Below are 25,399 nucleotides of genomic sequence, written 5' to 3' on the forward strand. Positions count from 1 at the left end.
TCCAGTTCACCCCCTTTCATTTATATAGGAGGTATAAAAATACTATACTAATCAACATTGATCCCACATGCTTGAACTATACCTTTTATACAGAAAGGAGAAGTAGTAAACTGGTGCGAAACTCCCAACTTGAATGGGAAGTGTAAAAAGGGCAATAGTAGTTCTCTGTACATCCATTCTTACAGTGAAAACAAAAAGTATTCGCTAAAGCAGCATGATTTTTATAAGGCAGAGTAAAAACAGTGCCCGCACCCTAGATCACCAGTGTTAAGGCACAGTGGTGTTGTTAGGAATAAGGTTGTTAGGCTTTAACCCTGAAAATTTTGAGCTGAGCCCCGAAAATATTTGGTCCTGCAGTAAAACAAAATTAACACTAGATTAACTCAAAGGCTACTGACTGATTTTGGAGCGAAGTGAAACTAATTACAGGGGTAGAGTGATTAGAGTATTAAAAACTTAACTAAAAGTATTAATGTAAGGTACATTTAGAACAGATAAAAATCGATTGACAGCTCCCTATTATGAACCACAAAATCATTTATTTACCAGAAGTAACTCAAGTTGTAAAGTAACAGTGTTTCCTAGTGATTCCTGCATTTTAACTACACCCCAACCAAATAATCTGCTTAAAATGTCTTTGGTCTCAACTGAAAGAGTATGAGAGTACCTGGGCCTCTGGGAGCGATATGTCCATGATGACTGGCTGGCCATGAGGCTCCCCATTCTCTAGCCTGGAGTAGACCAGCTGGTAGCCTCTGATCTGACCATGCTGCTTCACTGACAGAGGAGGCTTCCATGTCACTCTTAGGGCCGTGGAGTTGAGGGCATCTGCCTCCACCTTCCTGGGAGGAGCTCCAGGCACTGTAACGCAATACAGCATACAACTTGCACTTAGAGTCTTAGAGGTTAGAGTGTCTTTTCCTTATTTTTTTAATTATTATTTTGTGTGTCTGCATTCACCTTTTGTTTACAGTTGAATTTTGTTGCTTTCAAAAACAAACTGCCCACATCACTGTTTGAGTAAATTAATACTAATATTAATATTTTGTATTGTGTGTAGAGTATTAAAAGAACAGTGAGAAAGGGGTTAAGGGGCAGGGAGTTTTAGAGAGTTTATATCTGCAGCATGAGCAAAACAGATGTGTGGTACACCTGAAAACTGCCACAATGCTTTTTCTTATTTTGCTGACTGATGACTGACTCACTCTAAACAGACAAAGCTGGGTAAGTACAAAAATTCCCTGATTACCCCTGATCCTACATTTGGGCTCAGGAAATATCCAGTATGCTGTATCTTCCCTGTTTACAAGGAGCTGATAAATAAATTTGTCCTTTTGCAAAAAATGGTTTGGTCAGTTTAATTTATCTCAGCTATGAGAGATATGGTTCCATGATTGCATAGTCATTGAGCAGGTTTATGTATTGAAGGACTAATCTTTAACAAGTTTAAGTAACTTAAAAAAACATGTTTTACCTCCAGTGATTGTGATGTTGGTCCAGTTGTTTTTGGATTTTAGATCTTGATAACTGTCAGGGGAAAACACTGGATACATTGTATGGTCCTTGCTTGAATTTGGCCAAAGGTCCAGAGTATTTTTGCAGTTTAACCCTCTGGGGTCTGAGGGGGTTTTTGGGGCCTGGACAAATTTTGACATGTCCTGACATTTGTGCTTTTTTCAGTGTCTTTTAAACATATTAATGTCTAAAGTCTAATAACACTAATCAGCACAAAATTGGCTACAATAATATGTGAGCTTCAAGTTTATACATTATTGTGTTTTTGAGAAAAAAGTGTTTATGCATGGCTAGTGAAAAACTACAATTTTTTACTCACTGAAATAAGACCATAAAACACAAACAGAACATTGGTTCACAAGACCTTGGAGACCAGCATGTTGTAGGCTAAAGTGTTTACTTCAGAGTGCTGTGAATGTCATCTTGTTCACACATTCACAGTAAACAATACACTGATTTAAATTTTCTAAGACACTTTTTGTCCAGAAAGGCCATATGCAAGAGGGTGTGTCTGAGGATGAATAGTCATGTGATTTACCTGAGAACACAAAAGATGCACTGAACGTCCAGACAAAGCCGCGCATAATGAGCCTTTCAGTCAATGTAGATGGGACGGATTAGTGCAGCACAACACAATGAGGAGCCAAACGATCCTCATTTGAGTTAAAATCAGTGTTTTTACTCTGAGGACAAGCTAAACTATTTGTCTCTGTGTGGAATGTAAGGAGCGCCGCTTCACGTGCGTAACGCGCCATCATCCAAACGCGCCGAAAAAGTGAGTAAATTCTATGATGAAGTTTGATATTTTATGTCATTTCTCGGGGGCGTGCACATATTTACATGGTTCACCTGAGATTATTTACATGTGAACAGTGGACAGTGTACAAGGCGGGACCGCATTACCTGTAATGAGGTGAGACAGGAAAAAACGGACTTCTCCTTACGTTCATACGGATTAAATAAAAAGTGATGATTTGTTTTTGACTTGAATTGCTTCACTCAAAAGAAAACATTTCAAGCTTTCTAGCCATATAATTCTTATTTTTATGAGCCAAGTATTCGCTGAGATTCTGGTTGTTTTATTTACGCGTCTGTGAAGAGAAATGGCAGAGACAGAAAAGTCCGAGAGCGCACCCTGTCGGCTTTCTTTATTTAAAAAAAGCACAACGTTTTGTTGTTATTATGATGGTATACCACTAAAACTAGACCCTTTACAGATTTGAATGATATACTTCTTTTATCTGTACGATCAGAATTGACGGAGTAATTTAAGTTTGTTTCGGCCTTATCAGAAAAAGATGCGTCAAAACGCGCCGGCGCGTGCGTCGACCCCAGAGGTGGTCCAAATACGTATGTGCCATTATCCATGTAAAAAAAAACAAATTTATCAAACCTAAAAGAAAGTTTGTCTGTTTGCTTATTTTGATTTCAAAATCCAAAAAAAAATAAATTCTGATTTAGGCCTAAGTTGAAGATGCCTTATTATGGTCTGGAATTATGTATAGAAGTATTAGCTGAAGTTGGAAAAAGTGTCAGCAGAAGAAGAACAGAACTGGTTGGAAGTCTCACTGCAAGGGGCTGAGGTGGAGTTAAAGTGTAAGTGATGAAAGCAGCCTAAGTACAAGCACAAAAAAAAAGTTTCAGTTAAAGTGAATTTCCTGAGGTTAGTTGAAGTCTACCTGCTGAAAGCTGTTTAAGTGGTAAGAAGTGGGGCAGTCAGTCAGACTGATGACAATGGCTGATTATTAGCTGAAGTGAGATTTAAAAGGAGATGCCTTCCCAGATTTAACCAGGTTAATGTTGATGTTCTGTCCTAGAAGGAATAGACACGACATTAATGTGTTAATGTGTGATATTGATGTGTTAGATAAAATGTGCCATCAGTTTGGGTTTCTGATCTCATGAGATAGTTACAAGGTAATGTCAAGGTTGCAAGCTATATTTGCAAGTTTTACACATCAAAGCTTGTGACATACAGCCACAAGAGGATGCTGGGAGCAGGGTTTAGAGCTCTCGTTCTCCTTTATGGAATATTGAAATGAGCTTATGAAGATTCCTCTAGAATGCTTCAAAAGAGAGCTGTCAAAGAATCAAATTTGACTTCCATACAAATGGGAAGAATGGGAAAAATTAACTGAATTTAAGACAGACAAGGAGATGTAATGAAGTGTTTAAATAGTCCACAATGAGCCACATGAAAAGTGTTAAAGATGCTCAGGTATCATCCAGCCCAGCAGTCAAAGTCCTGTAACTTCAGGATAGCGCAACATACTCTAGACTAATCAGAATCATTCCAGAAGCCTCAAGTTTCAAGGAAAAACATCACTAAACTTTGTGGCTAACAGAAAAATATAAATCTACAATCTGTGTAATAGAACAAAAAAATCATGTAACAGAACAACAAAATACCACATTAAAATAAACAAATATTTGTGGCATTGGATGTAAAGGGAATGGAAAAAACAGAAAAGAAATAATCTCAGTTGTTTTGTCATACCTTTTAACATGGACAGAGATTTTTGTACATTTTTGTCCATGATTTTTGCACTTGAACCACATTTTCACATTTATTATCTAGAATTACACTGAAAGAAGCCATTTTTGAAGTGTTTATCCTAGTGACTAGAGAGATCTGTATCGATGGGAGTATGAGTGAGTGCTGTATGACTCAACTTTTGAGTCACTTGTAATCTATTCATGGTAGTTAAAGAACAGATGATAAGTTTGGATTCAGTGGTGCATTTGAAACAAAAATCAAATGTACTGTAACAATATTATCTAAATCTCAGCGCTGAATGCACATTGTGTCCTGTCTCTCTGTTAGTCTGGTGTCTTATTGTCTGCAGGAGTTGTCATGTTGTAATTTGAAAATTTCATAAAATTAACTACCATAATTGTGTGTGCTTGTGTTGACTCAATGTAATAGTACTTATTAATTCCCACTGTAATGTGGAGATTTTGATGCGTAATGCAATGGGACTTATATAGACCATGTTGGTTTTAAACTTGTAGGGCCATCCTGACTGACAGCGTGAAGCTGGATCACGTCTGTGAGTGTTGGAGACTTTCTGCAGCAGCTGTCAAATCCTACTGCAGCCACTAATGGTCTCTTCTGTACAGTGGGTACGGAAAGTATTCAGACCCCTTTAAATGTTTCACTCTTTGTGTCATTGCAGCCATTTGCCAAAATCAAAAAAGTTCATTTTATTTCTCATTAATGTACACTCGGCACCCCATCTTGACAGAAAAAAACAGAAATGTAGAATTTTTTGCAAATTTATTAAAAAAGAAAAACTGAAATATCACATGGTCATAAGTATTCAGACCCTGTGCTCAGTATTGAGTAGAAGCACCCTTTTGAGCTACTACAGCCATGAGTCTTCTTGGGAATGATGCAACAAGTTTTTCACACCTGGATTTGGGGATCCTCTGCCATTCTTCCTTGCAGATCCTCTCCAGTTCTGTCAGGTTGGATGGTGAACGTTGGGTGGACAGCCATTTTCAGGTCTCTCCAGAGATGCTCAATTGGGTTTAGGTCAGGGCTCTGGCTGGGCCAGTCAAGAACGGTCACAGAGTTGTTCCGAAGCCACTCCTTTGTTATTTTAGCTGTGTGCTTAGGGTCATTGTCCTGTTGAAAGGTGAACCTTCAGCCCAGTCTGAGGTCCTGAGCACTCTGGAAGAGGTTTTCTTCCAGGATATCTCTGTACTTGGCCGCATTCATCTTTCCTTCAATTGCAACCAGTTGTCCTGTCCCTGCAGCTGAAAAACACCCCCACAACATGATGCTCCCACCACCATGTTTCACTGTATGGATTGTATTGGGCAGGTGATGAGCAGTGCCTGGTTTTCTCCACACATACCGCTTAGAATTAACGCCAAAAAGTTCAGTCTTGGTCTCATCAGACCAGAGAATCTTATTTCTCATGGTCTGGGAGTCCTTCATGTGTTTTTTGGCAAACTCTATGCAGGCTTTCATGTGTCTTGCACTGAGGAGAGGCTTCCGTCGGGCCACTCTGCCATAAAGCCCCGACTGGTGGAGGGCTGCAATGATAGTTGACTTTGTGGAACTTTCTCCCATCTCCCTACTGCATCTCTGGAGCTCAGCCACAGTGATCTTTGGGTTCTTCTTTACCTCTCTCACCAAGGCTCTTCTCCCACGATTGCTCAGTTTGGCTGGACGGCCAGGTCTAGGAAGAGTTCTGGTCGTCCCAAACTTTTTCCATTTGAGGATTATGGAGGCCACTGTGCTCTTAGGAACCTTGAGTGCTGCAGAAATTCTTTTGTAACCTTGGCCAGATCTGTGCCTTGCCACAAGTCTGTCTCTGAGCTCCTTGGGCAGTTCCTTCGACCTCATGATTCTCATTTGCTCTGACATGCACTGTGAGCTGTAAGGTCTTATATAGACAGGTGTGTGCCTTTCCTAATCAAGTCCAATCAGTTTAATTAAACACAGCTGGACTCCAATGAAGGGGCAGAACCATCTCAAGGAGGATCAGAAGAAATGGACAGCATGTGAGTTAAATATGAGTGTCACTGCAAAGGGTCTGAATACTTATGACCATGTGATATTTCAGTTTTTCTTTTTTAATAAATTTGCAAAAATTTCTACATTTCTGTTTTTTTCTGTCAAGATGGGGTGCTGAGTGTACATTAATGAGAAATAAAATGAACTTTTTTGATTTTGGAAAATGGCTGCAATGACACAAAGAGTGAAAAATTTAAAGGGGTCTGAATACTTTCCGTACCCACTGTATATACCTCTCACTGTCTCCAGTATGTGTGTTTAGCTATATTCCTCTCCTTGTGCCTACAACACATACATATACATACATTTACTTACAGTAAAAAATCCACAACCTGACCAACCTCAACATACTGATGTGATTTATTTGCATTTACTCACATTTTTATACAGCAGCCACTGCAAACCTTGTAGAAATATTATGATGACTATATATATATTCTAAATTTACATAAGTAATTGCTGTTGACTGATTTGGCCAGGTTCACTTAGCCTGTATGTAAGTTTTACATCCAGTCAAATTTAAGTCACAAAAATTAAGCAGCTGCATTGTGTTTTGATTAAGTATCCATTACTGTATTTGTATTTATTTATATTGGTGCAACATGACAGGCCATGACTGAACAAGACACTGTGGGTGTTAGAACATAAAGGCAAGGACTACAACAATCTGAATATTGTATAGATTATGATAGCATGGTATGTAAGGGAGTAAAGAATATCCCTGTGTATGAGCATTTATGTAAATGTAAATCTCTATTCTAGAATGGTGCCTCTTAGTAAGTTTTTTTCTGAATTATCATCTGTTAATCCAAGTCAAGTCAAGATCAAAGCTTTCTCTCTGATAACGGATGAAAGTGGATGAGTTCGGATCTTCTAATTCCTGTGGAGATGTAACAGAAATGCAGTTTTTTAAAAAATAACTATTATTTTCAAATTGTGTTGTGAATTTTATTTATAATTTAATAATTTTGTTTAGAAATTGTGAATTTTATCATATTGAGCCATTTTCTTTTATAGTTATTTTTACTTGTTTTCTGTGGAAGTAATATTGATGCATATCGCCCCTTTTGTGCCTCATGGATTTCCGTAGTTCTTCCCTTCCCCCCTCACAGCGCGGTTGCGCATTACTGAGGGTAAGTCGTATGAGAAATGCTGCTGACAGTATTTGACTATTTTCTTTGTAAAAGTGAACGTTTATGTTGTTATATTTAATGTATGTTATTTTCAGTCAGATTTATTACATTACCACGTAATTTTTGTGTTGTTTTGACCGCTAATGTAAGTTTTATAGAAGTCTTCGTTGCACCTGTTGGCACCAAATGCCCAGCCGCAGACTGCTATATTAACGTAGCTCAGCAGAGATTTTAGCGGCATTTCTCCGTGTAAATTATTGTTTTGTGTATATAGGAGTCAGATGTGCATGACAGAGAAGACAATCTATGTCTGTGTTGTTGTCTTCTGCAGGAGGAATAAATTCTGGAAAACAGTCCTTGGCGTCACGTGTGTCTATGCCCCTATAAGTGGTCCCGTTACAGAGAGACATATGGAGATTATGGAAAATGCATCAGAAAATATAAATTCCTGTGGCAACGGCATCTATACAAGGGAGCAACTGTTAGATCTCACGGGAACAAGTCTGCTTCTTGGTATAAAACCTGACAGGTGGTGTTGCTCTCCGGGTAAGCGAATCACTTTTGTCTTGCAAGCGTGTCGTGTTGTCTGTGTTGTATAGTTCGTCAACAGACTAGCTATAGTTTAACACACCTAAAAACCAACTAGCTAAACTCTAAACAATTCATTAACTGCTACATTCCGGTACAAGTCAAGTACCTTTCTATTTTGACCAGTATTTATTGCTATTTCCTGACTTAGCGCTCGTTAGCCTACCGGTTAGCTTAACTAGCTAGTTATCTTAGCTAACATGGCCTCTCCCTCTCTCTCTCTCTTTCTTGCTCGGTGTGCCACATGTTTAGTTATTCCTCTGCCTCCTTTAGCGATAATGATACCTGTAATAAGTGTAAGGTTCTGTTAGCCTTGGAGGCGAGGATCACTGATTTGGAAGCGCGGCTCCGCACCTTCAAACAAAAGCCAGCTAGCCTAGCCCCGTTAACTGGTGTGGAGCCACCGAACTCAGGGTCTGTTAGCGGTCCAAGGGCAGCTCCGGAGCAGCCCGGAGAATTAGCCTGGGCGACGGTCCGACGGAAACGTACTCCTAAGCAGAAGCCCACAGCTCATCACCTGCCTGTTCACGTTTCTAATAGATTTTCCCCGCTCAGCGACACACCCGCTGAGAAACCGACTCTGATAATTGGTGATTCCATAGTCAGGAACGTGAAAATAGAGACGCCAGCGACCATAGTTAAATGTATTCCTGGGGCCAGAGCAGGCAACACCGAATCAATTCAGGGTGGGGACCGGGATGCAGAGACTCAGTCTAAAACGCCTCTCTGCAGTTTCCTTAGAGCCGCCGCCCCCCTCAAACCACATAGAGACTGTGTCTGCCCCTCGAACATATAAATCAAATAAATCAGAAGTTAACAGAAGAGGAGTTATTCATAAAAACTTAATAAAAATTAAGACCACTCCTCTTATTGAACAGAAAAAGCAGAACTGTCAAATGTGGATTATTAAATATCAGGTCTCTTTCATCTAAATCTCTGTTAGTAAATGATTTGATAACTGATTACCAAATTGACTTACTCTGTCTCACTGAAACCTGGCTACAGCAGGATGAATATGTCAGTCTAAATGAATCAACCCCCCTCAGTTATAAAAATTATCATGTTCCTCGAAGCACAGGTCGAGGTGGAGGAGTAGCTGCAATCTTCCACTCAAACTTATTTAAATCCTGAACATCTAACTTTCATCCTCAGAACACTTATAACTCATTTGAGAGCCTCACTCTCGCATCCAAACTGGAAAACACAAAAACCAGTTCTACTTGTCATTGTGTACCGTCCACCTGTCCCTTACTCAGAGTTTTTAACTGAATTCCCTGACTTCCTGTCTGATTTAGTTCTTAGATCAGATAAAGTCATTATAGTGGGAGATTTTAACATTCATGTAGATGTTGAAAATAACAGCCTCAGCATTGCATTTAATTCTATATTAGATTCAATTGGTTTCATTCAAAATGTTAATAAACCCACCCACTGTTTCAATCACACCCTTGATCTTGTTCTGACCTATGGTGTTGAAATTGAACATCTAATAGTTTTTCCCCCAAATCCTGTTTTGTCAGATCATTCTTTAATAACTTTTGAATTTAAAATGATGGATCATGCAGCATTTGGAAGAAAATCCCACTACAGCAGATGTTTATCCGACAACACTGTTAATAAATTTAAGAAAATGATTCCATCTTTATTTACATCTATGCCAAGTATAAACATAGTGGAGGGCAGCTGCTTCAATCCCACTCCCTACCAAATTGATCATATTGTTGACAGCGCTGTAACCTCACTGCGTGAAACGCTTGATTCTGTGGCCCCTCTGAAAAAGAAGTTAGTGAATCAGAGAAGACTAGCCCCATGGTATAATTTACATATTCGTACCTTAAAGCAGGCATCGCGAAGGCTGGAAAGGAAGTGGCGTTCCACAAACTTAGAGGAAATTTTTCTAGTCTGGAAAAACAGTCTACTAACATATAAAAAAGCTCTTTAGAGATACTATTAGAGATAACTATTAGAGATAAAATTCAGCAGATGCTTCCTATACCTGCAATAAATGAATCTTCTACTACAGTAGCTCTTGAATCATCTGTAGGACCTCAGTTATGTTTAGACTGCTTCTCTCCCATAGATCTCTCTGAATTTACATCAGTAGTTGCTTCATCGAAATCATCAACACGTCTCTTAGACCCCATCCCGACTAGACTGCTTAAAGACACCCTGCCATTAATGAACTCATCTTTATTAGACTTGGTAAATTTATCTCTAGTATCAGGCTACGTACCACATGCCTTTAAGACTGCAGTAATCAAACCTTTACTCAAAAAGCCTAGTCTTGATCCAGGAGTCTTGGCTAATTATAGACCAATATCCAACCTGCCATTTATTTCTAAAATCCTAGAAAAAGCTGTTGCTAAGCAGCTATCAGACCACTTACACAGGAATGAACTATTTGAAGAATTTCAATCAGGATTTAGAGCACATCATAGTACAGAAACAGCACTGTTAAAAGTTACCAACGATCTTCTCTTAGCCTCAGATAATGGACTTGTTTCTATACTTGTCCTCCTAGACCTTAGTGCTGCATTTGACACCATTGACCACAACATCTTATTACAGAGACTGGAGCATGTGACTGGTATCAGAGGAACAGCGTTAAAATGGTTCCAATCGGACAGATTCCAGTTTGTTCATGTCCATGATGAACCTTCCACTCGAACAAAAGTTAGTTATGGAGTTCCACAAGGCTCTGTGCTAGGACCGATTCTGTTCACTCTGTACATGCTTCCTCTAGGCTATGTCATTAGGAAGCACTCTATTAATTACCACTGCTATGCAGATGACACTCGCTGATGTATTAACCAGACTTCAAGCGTGTCTAACTGACATAAAGGCCGGGATGACCAGTAGCTTTTTACTTTTAAACTCAGAGAAAACAGAAGTCATTATATTTTGGCCAAAAAATCTCAGAAATAACTTTTCTAAAAATATAGCTACTCTAGATGGCATAGCCCTGGCCTCCAGCACTACTGTGAAAAACCTTGGAGTTATTTTTGACCAGGACATGTCCTTTAACTCACACATAAAACAAATCTCTAGAACTGCACTCTTTCACCTGCGCAACATTTCCAAAAGTAGGAACATCCTGTCTCAAAATGATGCAGAAAAACTAGTCCATGCATTTGTTACCTCAAGGCTAGATTACTGTAACTCAAGAAGCCTCCAGTTAATCCAGAATGCTGCAGCCAGAGTCCTGACAGGAACTAGCAAGAGAGATCATATTTCTCCTATATTAGCTTCTCTTCATTGGCTCCCTGTAAAATATAGAATAGAATTCTATATATATATAGAAGAAATCCTTCTTCTCACATACAAATCCCTTCATAATCAAGCTCCTTCATACCTTAAAGACCTCATAGTACCATATTATCCCAATAGAAGACTTCGCTCTCAGAGTGCAGGTCTACTTGTGGTTCCCAGAGTTTCCAAAAGCAGACTGGGAGGCAGAGCCTTTGGTTTTCAAGCTCCTCTCCTGTGGAACCAGCTCCCAGCCTGGGTTCAGGAGGCAGGCACTCTCTGTACTTTTAAGGCTAGACTTAAAACCTTCCTCTTTGACACCATTGACCACAACATCTTATTACAGAGACTGTAGCATGTGACTGGTATCAGAGGAACAGCGTTAAAACCCTGAACCATCCCTTAGTTATGCTGCTATAGATCTAGACTGCCCGAGGACCATCGGTGCACTGAGCTCTCCTACCCTAACCCCCCCCCCTCCCTTCCCCTCCCCTCTCTTCCTCTCCTCCCACCTCATGTATATTCCACCATTGAATGTCACTAACCTTGTGCTCTCTCTCTCCCCTAGTTTGTGCTCTCTCTCTCTCTGTTCTCTCTGTACCTTCTGCAGGTGTCCCTGGTCCTGGAGCTGTATATCGCTGATGTGCAGTTACTGGTCCCACCAACCTGCAGTGTCTATCTGTTGTTTATTGTTGCTGTTCTTTTCTCTCTGCTCTATCCACTCACCCCAATCGGTCGAGGCAGATGGCCGCCCAAACTGAGCCCGGTTCTGCTGGAGGTTTTTTCTTCCGTTAAAGGGAGTTTTTCCTCTCCACTGTTGCCAAGTGCTTGCTCATAAGGGAATTGTTGGGTTTTTAGTTTTAGTTTTTGTAAAGTGCCTTGAGATGATTTGTATTGTGATTTGGTGCTATACAAATAAAATTGAATTGAATTGAATTCACCAGCAACTGGGCATTTCAGCTCTTAGAAGGATGGTCCCCTTACCATCCTCAAACCGATGGTCTAGTGGAACGGTTCAATCAGACTCTCTGGATGCTCTAGAAGTTTGTTGATGACACCGAAAAAGACTGGGATCGCTGGTTGCCCTTTGTCCTTTTTGCTTACCGAGAAGTCCCACAAGCTTCTACTGGGTTCTCCCCTTTTGAGCTCCTGTATGGTTGGGATGTCCAAGGGCCACTGTACCTACAGGCAAAAACCTGGAGTGGCCCAGTGCAGTCATCAACCGGGGAAGGGGTGGTCCCGTTCATCTTACAGATGAGAGAACGCCTGGCTAAGTACCGAGAGGAGGTCTTGCCAACCTTCCCTTTATTTCTAAAATCCTAGAAAAAGCTGTTGCTAAGCAGCTATCAGACCACTTACACAAGAATGAACTATTTGAAGATTTGCAATCAGGATTTAGAGCACATCATCAGAAACAGCACTGTTAAAAGTCACGATCTTCTCTTAGCCTCAGACAATGGACTTGTCTACAACATCTTATTACAGAGACTGGAGAATGTGACTGGTATCAGAGGAACAGCATTACAATGGTTCCAATCCTATTTATCAGACATTTGTTCATGTCCATGATGAACCTTCCACACAAACAAAAGTTAGTTACGGAGTTCCACAAGGCTCTATGCTAGGACCGATTCTGTTCACCCTGTACATGCTTCCTTTAGGCTATGTCATTAGGAAGCACTCTATTAATTACCACTGCTATGCAGATGACACTCAGTTATATCTATCTATTAAACCTGTTAACACAAAGCCGTTAACCAGACTTCAAGCCTGCCTAACTGACATAAAGGCCTGGATGACCAGTAACTTTTTACTTTTAAACTCAGAGAAAACAGAAGTCATTACAGTGGGTACGGAAAGTATTCAGACCCCTTTAAATTTTTCACTCTTTGTGTCATTGCAGCCATTTGCCAAAATCAAAAAAGTTCATTTTATTTCTAATTAATGTACACTCAGCACCCCATCTTGACAGAAAAAAACAGAAATGTAGAAATTTTTGCAAATTTATTAAAAAAGAAAAACTGAAATATCACATGGTCATAAGTATTCAGACCCTTTGCAGTGACACTCATATTTAACTCACATGCTGTCCATTTCTTCTGATCCTCCTTGAGATGGTTCTGCTCCTTCATTGGAGTCCAGCTGTGTTTAATTATACTGATTGGACTTGATTAGGAAAGGCACACACCTGTCTATATAAGACCTTACAGCTCACAGTGCATGTCAGAGCAAATGAGAATCATGAGGTCGAAGGAACTGCCCAAGGAGCTCAGAGACAGAATTGTGGCAAGGCACAGATCTGGCCAAGGTTACAAAAGAATTTCTGCAGCACTCAAGGTTCCTAAGAGCACAGTGGCCTCCATAATCCTCAAATGGAAAAAGTTTGGGACGACCAGAACTCTTCCTAGACCTGGCCGTCCAGCCAAACTGAGCATCGTGGGAGAAGAGCCTTGGTGAGAGAGGTAAAGAAGAACCCAAAGATCACTGTGGCTGAGCTCCAGAGATGCAGTAGGGAGATGGGAGAAAGTTCCACAAAGTCAACTATCACTGCAGCCCTCCACCAGTCGGGGCTTTATGGCAGAGTGGCCCGACGGAAGCATCTCCTCAGTGCAAGACACATGAAAGCCCGCATAGAGTTTGCCAAAAAACACATGAAGGACTCCCAGACTATGAGAAATAAAATTCTCTGGTCTGATGAGACCAAGATTGAACTTTTTGGCGTTAATTGTAAGCGGTATGTGTGGAGAAAACCAGGCACTGCTCATCACCTGCCCAATACAATCCCTACAGTGAAACATGGTGGTGGGAGCATCATGTTGTGGGGGTGTTTTTCAGCTGCAGGGACAGGATGACTGGTTGCAATTGAAGGAAAGATGAATGCGGCCAAGTACAGAGATATCCTGGAAGAAAACCTCTTCCAGAGTGCTCAGGACCTCAGACTGGGCCGAAGGTTCACCTTTCAACAGGACAATGACCCTAAGCACACAGTTAAAATAACAAAGGAGTGGCTTTGGAACAACTCTGTGACCGTTCTTGACTGGCCCAGCCAGAGCCCTGACCTAAACCCAATTGAGCATCTCTGGAGAGACCTAAAAATGGCTGTCCACCAACGTTCACCATCCAACCTTACAGAACTGGAGAGGATCTGCAAGGAAGAATGGCAGAGGATCCCCAAATCCAGGTGTGAAAAACTTGTTGCATCATTCCCAAGAAGACTCATGGCTGTACTAGCTCAAAAGGGTGCTTCTACTCAATACTGAGCACAGGGTCTGAATACTTATGACCATGTGATATTTCAGTTTTTCTTTTTTAATAAATTTGCAAAAATTTCTACATTTCTGTTTTTTTCTGTCAAGATGGAGTGCTGAGTGTACATTAATGAGAAATAAAATGAACTTTTTTGATTTTGGCAAATGGCTGCAATGACACAAAGAGTGAAAAATTTAAAGGGGTCTGAATACTTTCCGTACCCACTGTATATTTTGGCCAAAAAATCTCAGAAATAACTTTTCTAAAATTATAGCTACTCTAGATGGCATAGCCCTGGCCTCCAGCACTACTGTAAAAAACCTTGGAGTTATTTTTGACCAGGACATGTCCTTTAACTCACACACAAAACAAATCTCTAGAACTGCCTTCTTTCACCTGCGCAACATTGCCAAAATTAGGAACATCCTGTCTCAAAATGATGCAGAAAAACTAGTCCATGCATTTGTTACCTCAAGGCTAGATTACTGTAACTCATTACTATCTGGATGTCCCAATATCTCCATAAAAAGCCTCCAGTTAATCCAGAATGCCGTAGCCAGAGTCCTGACAGGAACCAGCAAGAGAGATCATATTTCTCCTATATTAGCTTCTCTTCATTGGCTCCCTTTAGAATACAGAATAGAATTTAAAATCCTTCTCCTCACATACAAATCCCTTCATGATCAAGCTCCTTCATACCTTAAAGACCTCATAGTACCATACTATCCCAATAGACCACTTCGCTATCAGAGTGCAGGTCTACTTGTGGTTCCCAGAGTTTCCCAGCCTGACACTCTCTATACTTTTAAGGCTAGACTTAAAACCTTCCTCTTTGACAAAGCGTATAGTTAGGGCTGGCTTCAGGCAACCCTGAACCATCCCTTAGTTATGCTGCTATAGGCCTAGACTACCCGAGGACCATCGGTGCACTGATCTCCCCCTCCCTCCCCCCTCCCCTCTCTTCCTTTCCTCCCCCCTCACATGTATATTCCACCATTGAATGTCACTAACCTTGTGCTCTCTCTCTCCCCTAGTTTGTGCTCTCTCCCTCGCTCTCTGTTCTCTCTCTGTATCTTCTGCAGGTGTCCCTGGTCCTGGAGCTGTATATCCCTAATGTGCAGTTACTGGCCCCACCAACCTTCAGTGTCTATTTTTTCAGTGTTTTCATATTCAGTGTTGTTTGTTTTTGCTGTTCTTTTCTCTCTCCTCTATCCACTCACCCCAACCGGTCAAGGCAGATGGCCGCCCAAACTGAGCGCAGTTATGCTGGAGGTTTTTTCTTCCGTTAAAGGGAGTTTTTCCTCTCCACTGTCGCCAAGTGCTTGCTTATAAGGGATTTGTTGGGATTTTTGTTTTTTTGTAAAGTGCCTTGAGATGATTTGTATTGTGATTTGGCACTATACAAATAAAATTGAATTGAAAATAGTCCTTCATGAACTGTAATGGGTAATTTATGGACTTCTTGACCTGCACAGTGGGATGCACTATGAATCAGGGATCAATCAGACACTTAATGGTGTTGTGTGATAAGAATTTAAAAAATCTAAACTGTCCAAATCTTTTTCACAGTACTGTATAAAGCAAATCAATTTTGTAGGATATGAACAATATTTCTAGTATATATTGACAAACCCAATCTGAATTTTCTTCTGTTGTTGTAATATATAAGCACATTATCACTCAGTAGTCCAGAGGGTCAATTGTTCCATCTTCCATTATCTACCCTGATTGACCATTACCCTCCCTCCTCCTCTCCCATCAGCCTCTTCAGCCCCTGCACAGGAGGTACACTTGCTCAGCATTAGCTCCACAAGCATCAAGGTGAGGTGCCACTGCCCACAGACAGCTGCCATGGAGGGATAGTGGGCTATTACCTTTCCTACCAAGCATTCACACGAGAGGACATGCAGCGCCACGAGGTGGGAGGGATTGGTGCTGATGTCACCAGGTATGTGCTAGAGGACCTGCAGAAGTGGATGGAGTATTTGGTGTGGGTGAGCACAATGTGCAATGTGCAAAATCCATTTTGCACCTTGTGACGGGGTCCTCAGTGTAAGAACTTTTGGCAGAGACATTATGTATGTTTGTGTGGATGGAAATGTGCCTGTTTGCGCGATGACTACCAGCGCATTTTCTTAATGGCTGTGGAACTAGTGAGGGTCTGCTCTGTCACACACCTCAAAAGCACAGTAACAACTAAAATTATACATCTTGCAATATGTCCTGTCTTGTCTAGCTGTCTTTTAAGGGACTCTGTAATAATCATAATGTCACAGCACAAGCTTGTGCTCATTCCACATCACTTTATGAGTGTTTTTTGTGAGATTTGCTGCGACTGATCAGCTGCTTGCCTCTCTACCCACTGTACTGTCCAGGTTCCCAACAAGATGTCATGGCTTTATCCTGCTGGCCCACTGTCTTTCCAGGTTGCCAAGTTTTGGGAACCTGGAAAGGTAGTCAGCTACCAAGTTCAACTTGCCCGATCTGCGCCGAATGACAAATTTAAAAGGCTGCAGAGAGAGCTACCATATGGTTAACCTGCTATTATGGTCCTTCATGGTGTTAATCCTGGTGAGGGCATGGTGGTCCGTCTCCAGGTCAAATTCTCAACCCAAGAGATAGTACCGGAGACTCTCAAGAGCCCATTTGATGGCAAGACCCTCCTTCTCCACTGCAAAATACCGTGTCTCTCAAGGCAGCAATTTCCGGCTCAAGTATAAGATGGGTCGCTCTTAGTTTGGGTCCCCCTGGATGATCACTGCTCCCAGGCCAATTGTTGAGGCATCTACCTGTACATACCTGAATTGTTTGGTGAAATGAGGGGTACCCAATACTGGAGAGGAACACAGGCAGGTTTTCAGGGTAGAAAATGCAACTTGGCAGTCTTCAGTCCAGATCACTGGGTTCCTCTGGTTTTTGGTCGTAAGAGCAGTGAGAGGTGCAGCGATTGTTGCAAACTGGGGAACAAATCTTCTGTACCAACCAGCAAGACCCAGGAAGGGCCACACTTCCTTCTTGGTTTGAGGACAAGGGCACTTTTGGATAGCCTCAATCTTATCCATTTGGGGTCGCACCTCTCCTCTTCCCAGTTGGTATCCCAGGTACCGGGTTTCTTCTCTGGTCCATTCACACTTGCCAGGGTTAAGGGTTAGCCCTGCATTCTGGATTTTTCCCAGGACCTTCCTCAGGTGGTTGATATGTACAGTGGGTACGGAAAGTATTCAGACCCCTTTAAATTTTTCACTTTTTGTGACATTGCAGCCATTTGCCAAAATCAAAAAAGTTCATTTTATTTCTCATTAATGTACACTCAGCACCCCATCTTGACAGAAATATAGAAATTTTTGCAAATTCATTAAAAAAGAAAAACTGAAATATCACATGGTCATAAGTATTCACCCTTTTGAGCTAGTACAGCCATGAGTCTTCTTGGGAATGATGCAACAAGTTTTTCACACCTGGATTTGGGGATCCTCTGCCATTCTTCCTTGCAGATCCTCCAGTTCTGTCAGGTTGGATGGTGAACGTTGGTGGACAGCCATTTTCAGGTCTCTCCAGAGATGCTCAATTGGGTTGTTATTGTTATTTTAGCTGTGTGCTTAGGGTCATTGTCCTGTTGAAAGGTGAACCTTCGGCCCAGTCTGAGGTCCTGAGCACTCTGGAAGAGGTTTTCTTCCAGGATATCTCTGTACTTGGCCGCATTCATCTTTCCTTCAATTGCAACCAGTCGTCCTGTCCCTGCAACTGAAAAACACCCCCATAACATGATGCTCCCACCACCATGTTTCACTGTATGGATTGTATTGGGCAGGTGATGAGCAGTGCCTGGTTTTCTCCACACATACCGCTTACAATTAACGCCAAAAAGTTCAATCTTGGTCTCATCAGACCAGAGAATCTTATTTCTCATAGTCTGGGAGTCCTTCATGTGTTTTTTGGCAAACTCTATGCGGGCTTCAATGTGTCTTGCACTGAGGAGAGGCTTCCGTCGGGCCATTCTGCCATAAAGCCCCGACTGGTGGAGGGCTGCAGTGATAGTTGACTTTGTGGAACTGTCTCCCATCTCCCTACTGCATCTCTGGAGCTCAGCCACAATGATCTTTGGGTTCTTCTTTACCTCTCTCACCAAGGCTCTTCTCCCACGATTGCTCAGTTTGGCTGGACGGCCAGGTCTAGGAAGAGTTCTGGTCGTCCCAAACTTTTTCCATTTGAGGATTCTGTAGGCCACTGTGCTCTTAGGAAGCTTGAGTGCTGCAGAAATTCTTTTGTAACCTTGGCCAGATCTGTGCCTTGCCACAATTCTGTCTCTGAGCTCCTTGGGCAGTTCCTTCGACCTCATGATTCTCATTTGCTCTGACATGCACTGTGAGCTGTAAGGTCTTATATAGACAGGTGTGTGCCTTTCCTAATCAAGTCCAATCAGTTTAATTAAACACAGCTGGACTCCAGTGAAGGAGCAGAACCATCTCAAGGAGGATCAGAAGAAATGGACAGCATGTGAGTTAAATATGAGTGTCACTGCAAAGGGTCTGAATACTTATGACCATGTGATATTTCAGTTTTTCTTTTTTATTAAATTTGCAAAAATTTCTACATTTCTGTTTTTTTCTGTCAAGATGGGGTTCTGAGTGTACATTAATGAGAAATAAAATGAACTTTTTTGATCTTGGCAAATGGCTGCAATGACACAAAGAGTGAAAAATTTAAAGGGGTCTGAATACTTTCCGTACCCACTGTACTGTCCAGTTATTACTAAAGATCACCACATCGTCTAAGTAAGCTGCGCTGCACTCCTCACAGTCTTGCAGGATACTGTCCATCAGTCGCTGAAAGGTAGCCGGCGCTCCGTGCAGTCCGAATGGCATCATCGTAAACTGGAAGAGGCTGGCGGGTGTGCAGAAAGTACTGTATGGTCTACTTGAATGGTCAAGGGGCACTTGCCAATACCCTTTACACAAGTCCAGTGTTGTGATGTACCGTGCAGAGCCGATTTTCTCTAGGAGGTCATCAATCCGCGGCATCAAACTCCGAAATGGAGTTAAGCTTTCCGAAATCAATACAGATGTGTAACGATCCATCCTTCTTCACTACCATGACCACCGGGGAACAGCACTCTGAGTTTGTCGGCTCAGTAACACCCAAGAACAGCATGGCTTCCACCTTCTGTCGTAGCTGTCCCACCAACTGCTGTGGTACCCGGTAAGTTCACTGGTGAACAGGTTGGACCTCTTTTAGTCTAATAGCATGCTCTATTAGGGTTGTTTTTCCAGGTCGAGGAGCAAAGAGGGGAAGCATCTGCTGGAACAGCTGGAGAAGCTCGGCGGCGTGCTCAGGGGGAAGGTGGGAAAGTCTGTAGTCTCCACTACTACATTAGGCCCCAAGTCCTCTTCTTCCTCCGCCCTCACTTCTCGCACCATACAAGCTATGTCCACAGGAGGAGAGGTAGCAGTTATGGTTTCCCTCCACTGCTTTAGAAGGTTAACATGATAAATTTGTTTAGTCTTTTTCTTTTCTGGGTGGAAAACTTCATATGTGACCAGGCCCATATGTCGGGTGATTCAATTCAATTCAATTCAATTCATTCAGTGGTGGAATATACATGTGAGGGGGGAGGAAAGGAAGACAGGGGAGGGGGAGATCAGTGCACCGATGGTCCTCGGGTAGTCTAGGCCTATAGCAGCATAACTAAGGGATGGTTCAGGGTTACCTGAAGCCAGCCGTAACTATACGCTTTGTCAAAGAGGAAGGTTTTAAGTCTGTCAAAGAGGAAGGTTTTAAGTCTAGCCTTAAAAGTACAGTGAGTGTCTGCCTCCTGAACCCAGGCTGGGAGCTGGTTCCACAGGAGAGGAGCTTGATAGCGAAAGGCTCTGCCTCCCATTCTGCTTTTGGAAACTCTGGGAACCACAAGTAGGCCTGCACTCTGAGAGCGAAGTGGTCTATTGTGATAATATGGTACTATGAGGTCTTTAAGGTATGAAGGAGCTTGATCATGAAGGGATTTGTATGTGAGGAGAAGGATTTTAAATTCTATTCTGTATTTTACAGGGAGCCAATGAAGAGAAGCTAATATAGGAGAAATATGATCTCTCTTGCTAGTTCCTGTCAGGACTCTGGCTGCAGCATTTTGGATTAACTGGAGGCTTCTTGAGTTACAGTAATCTAGCCTTGAGGTAACAAATGCATGGACTAGTTTTTCTGCATCATTTTGAGACAAGATGTTCCTAATTTTGGCAATGTTGCACAGGTGAAAGAAGGCAGTTCTAGAGATTTGTTTTATGTGTCAGTTAAAGGACATGTCCTGGTCAGAAATAACTCCAAGGTTTTTCACAGTAGTGCCGGAGGCCAGTGCTATGCCATCTAAAGTAGCTATAATTTTAGAAAAGTTATTTCAGAGGTTTTTGGGCCCAAATATAATTTCTGTTTTCTCTGAATTTAAAAGTAGAAAGTTTCAGGGGCAAGAAGAACCAGAGGTCCTACAGCAGATGGTCTGAACCTAACAGAGCCCAGATCTGGGCAGTGTGGAGTCAGTCTGGGATCAAATGAAGAGACAGAAACACTGGGACAACCTGAATCTACAGAACTTCAGTAGTTTCTCCCAAGGTGCTGCAAAGTACCAGGAGAAACTGTGAGCAGGTCAAACCGGAGAGAACTTCTGCTGGCTTAAGGGCAAAGGGAAGTGCTGCAAATACTGATTAGGTTAACTTTACTGCACTTTGCATGATGTTGACTGATAAATGAAAAACTATGCCATTGTTACATTAGTGGAAAAAATGATAGAAGTGGACCCAAGATGCAAACTAAAGGACTTCATTGAAACTAAAATCAACAGAAGGAAAACTTAACATGAGGTGCATGGAAAGGAACAAGACACAACAGGGCCAGGAACAGGGTGACAGGAGATGGGGACAGGCTGGAACACAGGACAAGGAACATAGGAGAACAGGAATACAGAACACAGGAGGAAGGGAATAAGACCGACAGGCCAATAAATTCTCAGCACTTCAGACGTGGCTGTCTCAGCACTTCTCAGGCAGACACAAAGACACAAGGACATCAGGGACTCAGGACTATTACCAGTGTGTTTTTAGTGTCTAAAACTTTTGCACAGTATTGTATGTTGGAAAAAATAAACATTATTATCAGTGATAACATTTCTTTTGTGCAGGATGTGTGACATCCTTAAAGCTTAAGAAAGAAGTCGGGCTGGATGGTTCTGTGTGCAAAAAGTACACTATCAATTAGGCTTCACATTCCAAGTACTATGTGGTAATGGTTAAACCAGGTAACCAACCTATGAACAAGTTGTATTAAACCAGAACTGTTCTTGAACACCAAATGTCAAATTTCCCTTCTTAAGCTAATATAAAAATGTAATTTGGTCAGTATTATATTTTTTGCAAGTCATGGTGATAATCAAATTTTGTGTCTATGAATATCATTATTACAATACTAGACTGAAAATTATCATCACAGTCCAGAGGGCAACAACAAACAAGAGTGATATTTCACATTCTGCAACAACAGCAACCTCACATAGACACTTAACTGATATAATATGAAGTTTCACCAACAGATATATAATACATGCACACTACAGATGAATGGACAATTGCACAATGATAGTTTGTCAGCACCAGTAAGGTCTATGGACCCAGTGAGGTTATATTTTGAAAAGTGTTTGGGGCTGGTTCACTCACTTGCTGCAACTGACTTGATAGACTTGTACAAAAACAGCCATGATTACATCACACATACAAGAACCTTTGGATAGATCAGTGCAGGGGTGCAATAAATCCAACAGATAGGGATCCTTGTGTGGGAGATGCACCACGGCTGATTTCAGTCGTGAATAATTCAATTCAATTCAATTTTATTTGTATAGTGTGTTGAAAAGTCCTTCACCCGAGTTCATTAATGGAGGGATAAAGGAGGATGGAGTGGAAGTTAGGCACACCGGTTTATTGTAAAAATACAGAGACGTCTCCGGAGATCAGCTCACACAAGCAGGCAGAGAGATCTGAATCTATAGGTGAAAACTATACCCTGTATAAGGCCGGTGACCACCATACCAGTACTTTTCCACCAAAAGGAATTTAGTCTATTACCATATATGGAGTTGTTATTCCCTTTTGTCTTTTATGTGTTCTGGGCGGTGGTCACTGAGCAAGCTAAGGCCAGTTACTTCCTTTATCTTATATGAAGTCCCCATGGGTGCATCTGCATTCCACAAGTGCCAAATCACAATACAAATCATCTCAAGACACTTTACAAAAAAACAAAAAAACCCACCAAATCCCTTATGAGCAAGCTCTTGGCGTCAGTGGAGAGGAAAAACTCCATTTAACGTAAGAAAAAACCTCCAGCATAACCGGGCACAGTTTGGGCGGCCGTCTGCCTCGACCGGTTGGGGTGAGTGGATAGAGGAGAGAGAAAAGAACAGCAACAATAAACAACAAATAGACACTGAAGGTTGGTGGGGCCAGTAACTGCACATCAGCGATATACAACTCCAGGACCGGGGACACCTGCAGAAGGTACAGAGAGAGAACAGAGAGCGAGGGAGAGAGCACAAACTAGGGGAGAGAGAGAGCACAAGGTTAGTGACATTCAATGGTGGAATATACATGTGAGGGGAGAGGAAAGGAAGAGAGGGGAGGGGAGGGGAGGGGAGGGGGAGATCAGTGCACCGATGGTCCTTGGGTAGTCTAGGCCTATAGCAGCATAACTAAGGGATGGTTCAGGGTTGCCTGAAGCCAGCCCTAACTATACGCTTTGTCAAAGAGGAAGGTTTTAAGTCTAGCCTTAAAAGTACAGAATAGAAACAAGGTTATGAAAAATACCAAAACTAGGATTAGAGGTAACTGAATTTGAAGAATTTGGTAAAAGGAATTTGAAGAGAATGATCTTAACCAACAAAGAAATCAAAATAGTAATATTCTGATAAAAACAATGTATGCGTGTAATGGCAAATATCCATTCCTGCTGTAATTACAACTATAGTGACCTGGGGCCTCATTTAATGTTGTGTCTGCACAAACAAGGCCTGAAAGTGGCGTACATTACTTCCCACGCACAGTTTGTGATCTATAAAAATCAAGCTTGACTATGAATATGCGCACCTGTATGCAAACTCTGACCCATATGTACAGTCATTTTGGAGACAGGAATTTGGCGACACAGATGGTGAGGTGATGAACTAAAGTCACATTTATAGAAAATTAAATGTGAGAAAAACAATTCTCGGTAATCATATGTTAGCTCTGGGCAGCATGGCAGTGGGTAACACTGTTCTCACAGCAAGAAGGTTGCTGGTTCGAAACCTGACAGGGGCCATTGTCTGTGGAGTTTGCATGTTCTTCCCATGCTTGTATGGGCTTTCTCTGGGTAATCCGGTTTCCTCCCACAGTGTAAAAACATGTATGTTAGGTTGATTGGTGATTCTCACTTACCCATAGGAGTGAGTGTGAGCGTGTGTGATTGTTTGTCTCTATGTGGCCTATTATGGACTGGCAACCACTCCAGGTCACCTGTCTTTTGCCCAAAAAGAGCTGGGATAAGCTCGAACAAACCCTAAATAGGAATAACTGGGTATAGATAATGGATGTTAGATACACATTATCATGAAGATTAAATCCAACGCTGTTATTTGCAATCATGCATGTGATCATTTTATAAACATGTTCTTGTAAAATTCCCAAACCAAAATTGCTTCTATATATTTACAGTCTATATCCTCCTTGTCTTTCCTAATTAAAATGCAGCTTATAACAAAACAGGTGGATTGGAGCTACTTAAACTGGTAGAAAGGACTGCATGGTTTATAGTCTACAGGACAAAAATGCAAAGTGTAGAACGATTTCAATTTTTTTTTAAATTTATATGTAGTCGACAATAACATTATACTGTAGTGTCCAAATATAAGAGACTATATGGAGGATGTATATAGAATGCATAAACACATAAACAAGCTTTAATAAATAACACTTTAAACATGGTTAAATGTTTGACTCATAAAACTGGCTGTGTAATGGTACACAACATACATTGCAGGTGTTTTATTCTAAGTAACTAAGTAAAAAAAACTTAGCATTACAGCTTAGTATTAGCAACTTAGCATTACAACTACAGCAGAAACAACTTGACATCTGTCACAGTCAAATGTTGCACATCAGATCGGTACAGACCACCCCATTTGTGATACATCCAGGAGCTGTTACTGAAGAATGCACACTAAACTACTGCTTCCTTTGGGTGCAATTGCAGTTATTTAAAATTTTCTCAAAAGTGGAGTTTTTTAAAGACATATATACATTGGTCCTACCATGGAGACACATGCGGTGTCTGTTTTCTAACTTTATTATAGTTTGATGCCGAACAAATTAGCTGTATGCAGAGAACGAACGTGCCAGCAGCACTTTTTGTCATGATTTTTAGTGAGTTGTGAATTTGGGTCACGGATTTCTCCACTCAAAGGAACCAGGAGTCAATACAATGTTCAATAAAGCGTTTATTTACAAAGTTCAAAGGTTGTAGATTTGTGTTAATGTAGGTCGAAGGCCAGCCGGAACAAGACAGGAGTATTCTTTGGTCCGGCCTCAATTAGTATAAGAGTCTTTTCAGGGGTAATGCCACTTATCCGGGTCGATGAAATCCGTGGGTGGCGTCTCTGTGGTTCCCTCGGTCGTCCTCTGCCAACGTTCCTCACGAAACTTGGGGGAGGATAGAGAACGAGGAGACGACAGTGAAAAGATTTGTTGGCCGAGGTTAACACACCTGGTTTGTCGGTCTAGGAGAGGAGAGCCGTCCTTTTTTTCTCTCCAAGCCGTCTCCGTCACTTAACGTTGAGTGAAGTCGCTTGGTCGGGTATGAATCAGGAACCGCTGAATCTCTCCTTTCACTCTTCTCCAAACTTCTTCTCCAGGGAAAGCGGTATTCCGTCTTTTCTCCGTGGGTCTCGTTGCGTCACTGAAATCAGCAGTGCTGTGATCTGTCAGGATAGACAACAGACAACCTGGCAGCTTGTTGCTGCCCGGCGTCTGCTATTTAAGCAGAGAGTTTACACAGGTGCAAAGTGTTAACCTAATCAGTCAATCTCCTGCGAGTGAGGTTTACTGCATCCTATTGCCTCTTCAGAATAAAACTC

General features: G+C 41.6%; 1 protein-coding gene across 1 annotated transcript in view; it reads right to left on the reverse strand.

The window, feature by feature from the left end:
- The window catches only part of ptprfa (protein tyrosine phosphatase receptor type Fa), a 363,596-nt gene that overhangs the window by 212,086 nt on the left and 126,111 nt on the right, over nucleotides 1-25,399 (reverse strand). The window contains exon 10 of the mRNA XM_026323606.1: nucleotides 668-861. Coding sequence (XP_026179391.1) covers nucleotides 668-861 — 194 coding nt within the window. The remainder of the gene's footprint in view (nucleotides 1-667; nucleotides 862-25,399) is intronic.

Source organism: Mastacembelus armatus, chromosome 4 (genome assembly GCF_900324485.2).
Source record: "Mastacembelus armatus chromosome 4, fMasArm1.2, whole genome shotgun sequence".
Classification (NCBI taxonomy): domain Eukaryota; kingdom Metazoa; phylum Chordata; class Actinopteri; order Synbranchiformes; family Mastacembelidae; genus Mastacembelus; species Mastacembelus armatus.